General features: G+C 45.5%; 1 protein-coding gene across 1 annotated transcript; it reads right to left on the reverse strand.

The window, feature by feature from the left end:
- Positions 1-950: 950 nt before the first annotated feature.
- On the reverse strand, positions 951-4276 carry LOC106574388 (neurogenic differentiation factor 1). The gene is made up of 2 exons (XM_014150242.3): positions 4161-4276; positions 951-3633 (listed from the first exon to the last, which is right to left on the reverse strand). Exon 2 carries the CDS (start codon positions 3606-3608, stop codon positions 2610-2612), a length of 999 nt encoding a protein of 332 aa, XP_014005717.1. The 5' UTR covers positions 3609-3633; positions 4161-4276; the 3' UTR covers positions 951-2609.
- Between the last annotated feature and the right edge of the window lie 453 nt (positions 4277-4729).

Genomic DNA, 4729 nt, shown 5'->3' on the forward strand with positions numbered 1-4729 from the left:
ATTAAGGATCCCCATTAGCTGCTGCCAAGGCAGCAGTTATTCTTCTTGGGGTCCAGCAACATTAAGGCAGTTATATACAATTTGAAATATTACATGACATTACATTTCATAACACTTTTCACAACACATTAAGTGTGTGCCCTCGAGCCACTACTCTACTACCTTTATTTAACTAGGCAGGTCAGTTAAGAACAACTACCACATATCTACAATACAAAACGTTTGGCAGCAGTTTGTGCTGATTGTTTTATGTCCATATTTGGGTTCAAATAGTATTTGCTTTATTTAAAATACTTAGTGGTATAATTTAACCTTCCTGGAGTGCCAGATGGGTGGGGTTTGCAATTTTGGCACTATTGCATCGGTTCCATTACGCCTGGCAAGCTCAATCAAGCGCAGCTAAAGTATCTGAAAGAAAACAAATACTATTTGAACCCGTTATCTGATGTCTACTGACTCTGTCTGAAGCTTGAATGGTGGAGGAAGGCTACATGTTGCGTCTTGTTGTGTTCAGTATCTTGTTGTGTTTTGACTACCAAAGTAATTGATAGGCAAACATCAGAAGCTAATGACAAATGGAATAATAACTGTGTTATTGACTAATAATCATATGTATGAGCGTCCAACAACTTCAGAGCAGCTAGAGTATTGACCCATTGAAAGGAGAAACACATGATGATGACTATTGCCATCTTTTTTTCCTTCGAACAGTGCAGTCAGCAATTTTGGCACATTTTGTACCAATGCAGAACTGGATGTCAATTATCGTTAGTTAGCCTACATCTTATTCCAAGGTTCTAATTTAAGCACTGGACAGCACATACAGTGCGCTTGTTTGCAGGCTAATGCTTGGGTAAAAGAATGAGTAGCCTAATTAATGGTATACATTGATAGCATAATCATTACAAAGAGGGATAAGTAATTGGTTGAGAAATACACAAACAAAGTCATACATATAGAAACGCTTTTATTTCCATTATTGTTTATTGTAACAATTATTTGATGAATCCAAACTATTGCTCTTGGTATATGATTGGTTTGGGCAATACACATTCATTTGCTCTTTCTATCAAGAAGTTTGCATAGAAAAATGAAACAGTATAATTGTGTCATACAAAAAAGATAATTCTACCCGTAAAGGTAGTAACGAATAAACAAATACATAAATCATTTACAAGTGCATTCATTGTCCATGTGTAATCAAACACAAAATGTTAGACACTTCAGGGGTTTCATGTCAACTGAGACTGCTCTTCTCTGTGTCACGGAGGCTCTCCGCACTGCTAAAGCTAACTCTCTCTCCTCTGCTCTCATCCTTCTAGACCTATCTGCTGCCTTTGATACTGTGAACCATCAGATCCTCCTCTCCACCCTCTCCGAGCTGGGCATCTCCGGCGCGGCCCACGCTTGGATTGCGTCCTACCTGACAGGTCGCTCCTACCAGGTGGCGTGGCGAGAATCTGTCTCCGCACCACGTGCTCTCACCACTGGTGTCCCCCAGGGCTCTGTTCTAGGCCCTCTCCTATTCTCGCTATACACCAAGTCACTTGGCTCTGTCATATCCTCACATGGTCTCTCATATCATTGCTATGCAGATGACACACAATTAATCTTCTCCTTTCCCCCTTCTGACAACCAGGTGGCGAATCGCATCTCTGCATGTCTGGCAGACATATCAGTGTGGATGACGGATCACCACCTCAAGCTGAACCTCGGCAAGACGGAGCTGCTCTTCCTCCCGGGGAAGGACTGCCCGTTCCATGATCTCGCCATCACGGTTGACAACTCCCTTGTGTCCTCCTCCCAGAGTGCCAAGAGCCTCGGCGTGACCCTGGACAACACCCTGTCGTTCTCCACTAACATCAAGGCGGTGACCCGATCCTGTAGGTTCATGCTCTACAACATTCGCAGAGTACGACCCTGCCTCACACAGGAAGCGGTGCTGGTCCTAATCCAGGCACTTGTCATCTCCCGTCTGGATTACTGCAACTCGTTGTTGGCTGGGCTCCCTGCCTGTGCCATTAAACCCCTACAACTCATCCAGAACGCCGCAGCCCATCTGGTGTTCAACCTTCCCAAGTTCTCTCACGTCACCCCGCTCCTCCGCTCTCTCCACTGGCTTCCAGTCGAAGCTCGCATCCGCTACAAGACCATGGTGCTTGCATACGGAGCTGTGAGGGGAACGGCACCTCCGTACCTTCAGGCTCTGATCAGGCCCTACACCCAAACAAGGGCACTGCGTTCATCCACCTCTGGCCTGCTCGCCTCCCTACCTCTGAGGAAGCACAGTTCCCGCTCAGCCCAGTCAAAACTGTTCGCTGCTCTGGCACCCCAATGGTGGAACAAGCTCCCTCACGACGCCAGGACAGCGGAGTCAATCACCACCTTCCGGAGACACCTGAAACCCCACCTCTTTAAGGAATACCTGGGATAGGATAAAGTAATCCTTCTAACCCCCCCCCTTAAAAGATTTAGATGCACTATTGTAAAGTGGTTGTTCCACTGGATATTATAAGGTGAATGCACCAATTTGTAAGTCGCTCTGGATAAGAGCGTCTGCTAAATGACTTAAATGTAAATGTAAATGTTTTCTGGAATATGACATTGAGCTAAGCGTTCAGCATCCTCTCGTTATGAGTCTCGTACGACATAAAGTTGTCCATGGGAATATCAAAGCGCTGTGATGAGCTTGCATAAAACGGATGAAGACATTGTACTCCTGCCAGACCTTGAGGTGCATATTGTATCGAAAGGGCATAGCTCTTGTCGAACTCCGTCGTTGACTTGTGCTTGTAGGAAAAGTTCCCATTCACGCTCAATGGTGGACTTAGTGGTCCCTCAAACCGGGGGCTGGTGCTGGTACAGTCTGTGAATGTAGTTTCAAAGAACGGCTCAAGCGCATTGTCGACAGTGTGGGGCTTGGCGTGGTGGATATGGGAGCTGTCCATGGTACCATACGGCGGGCTAGGGTAAGGATAGGAGGGGTGCAAAGAGAAGGATGCAGTCGATGTTTGGTGCACCTGAGATGGGATGTCCTGGGCCTGCTCTGGTAAAAACGTCCAGGGGTTGAGCTGCAGACATCCTGCCACTAGATTGGTGGTGGGCTGGGACAGTCCTTGGCATAGAGCCTGCACGAACAACATCAACTCTGGACTTTCATCCGATTGCAAGATCTCAGAGAGAGCCCATATGTAATTTTTTGCCAACCTCAATGTTTCTATTTTGGAAAGTTTCTGAGTATTGGAGTAGCAAGGTACAACTTTACGCAAACTCTCAAGCGCATCATTGAGCCCGTGCATACGGTTTCTCTCTCGCTCGTTGGCCTTAATGCGTCGGACCTTAAACCTCTGTTGTCGGGCTTTTGTCATTTTCTTCCTCTTGGTCCCACTCCTCTTAGGACTCTCCTCAAGGCTCTCTTCTTCCCCCAACCCTCCTTCTTCCCCCTGCTCCTCATCGTCGTTATTCTCTTCCATTCTGTTGAATCCATCATCATCGTCATTGTCACCGTCCATACTCATGGTCTTGTGCGCACCGTTTACTGTTTCCATGTTCTGAGTGTTGCGGCTTTCCTCGGTCCATTTGGAAACATCCTGCTGTGACACTGGCATGGCGCTGTCCTCTGTGTTAGAGGGTCTGTCAGGGCAGAGAAGGAGAAAGTTACTTACATAGTTCAAAACTGCTGATACAAAGACACCTGCGGCAAATGTGTGTAACTCTATGTAATCCTAACACCCATGTATGATTATGTAACTGCATGATCTGAGCTTAGACAGATTCAACTATTAATGCCTGCCAAATAGCCATGCAAGCAATGAATCATTTTATGAGGCATGGTAGGCTGAATGAGCCACTGATACATTCATCATTATCATCCCTATGCATCATCCCTGTGCATAATAAAGTGCGTTTGCTATTGTTTTCATAAATAGGCCTATATACCACAACAAGTTGACCCTTATGTTGAATAGCCCTATAACCACTTCTCAGTACGATGTACTAGTAAGTGTAAAATATAGGCTATAAAACTCCACAGTCCTCCCCCCCCCCCAAAAAACCCCCCCCACTAGCAGAGTAATGTTTAAACCCAACACAAATAGCAGTCTACAGGCAATAAAAAGCTGACAAGAGACATTCTTAAAACTGAAACTATAAATAATTACCTTTTAATGCATTTTATGTTGTTAAAAGAGTTCCATATCCTTTGAAAAGTTCTGATTCAATCTGTCTGCAAACTCCGGATGCTGCAGTTTTATAGTATTGATACTGAGGCTGACTGATGGTGTAGTGCACCTATGGATGCACTTTGTAAAATCCCTGCATGGACAATGGTGGGATCAATGACCGCCCCTTTCTCCGACACGTGCCATATGGCGGGCCAAGACTCCGGCAAAAGGCCTCAAGCCTCACGTGACGTTTCCAATTTAGATTCACCGGACCTCTGGGTGCCTTCCCTATCGTGGCTGAAAATAAAACTACCATCTGTCACCAGTCAGAGACTGCATGGACCTGTTTGCACCCGAAGGATACATTAACTCCAATTAGCAGGCATGTGCCATGAAAGAAGCATCCTCACATTCACCCTAACCTATTTCACCCAGCAACATAGACCTGCATTTTGTTTCCATTAAAGGCCTAGAGTTATGACAGAGAGAGGGTTGGTTATAGGCCTACAGTTATGCTTAGTGTGACAGTGTGAATTTGTTTTGGTCAAATGTTGGATTTGACTGTT

The sequence above is a fragment of the Salmo salar genome, chromosome 16, assembly GCF_965601325.2.
Source record: "Salmo salar chromosome 16, fSalSal1, whole genome shotgun sequence".
Taxonomy (NCBI): domain Eukaryota; kingdom Metazoa; phylum Chordata; class Actinopteri; order Salmoniformes; family Salmonidae; genus Salmo; species Salmo salar.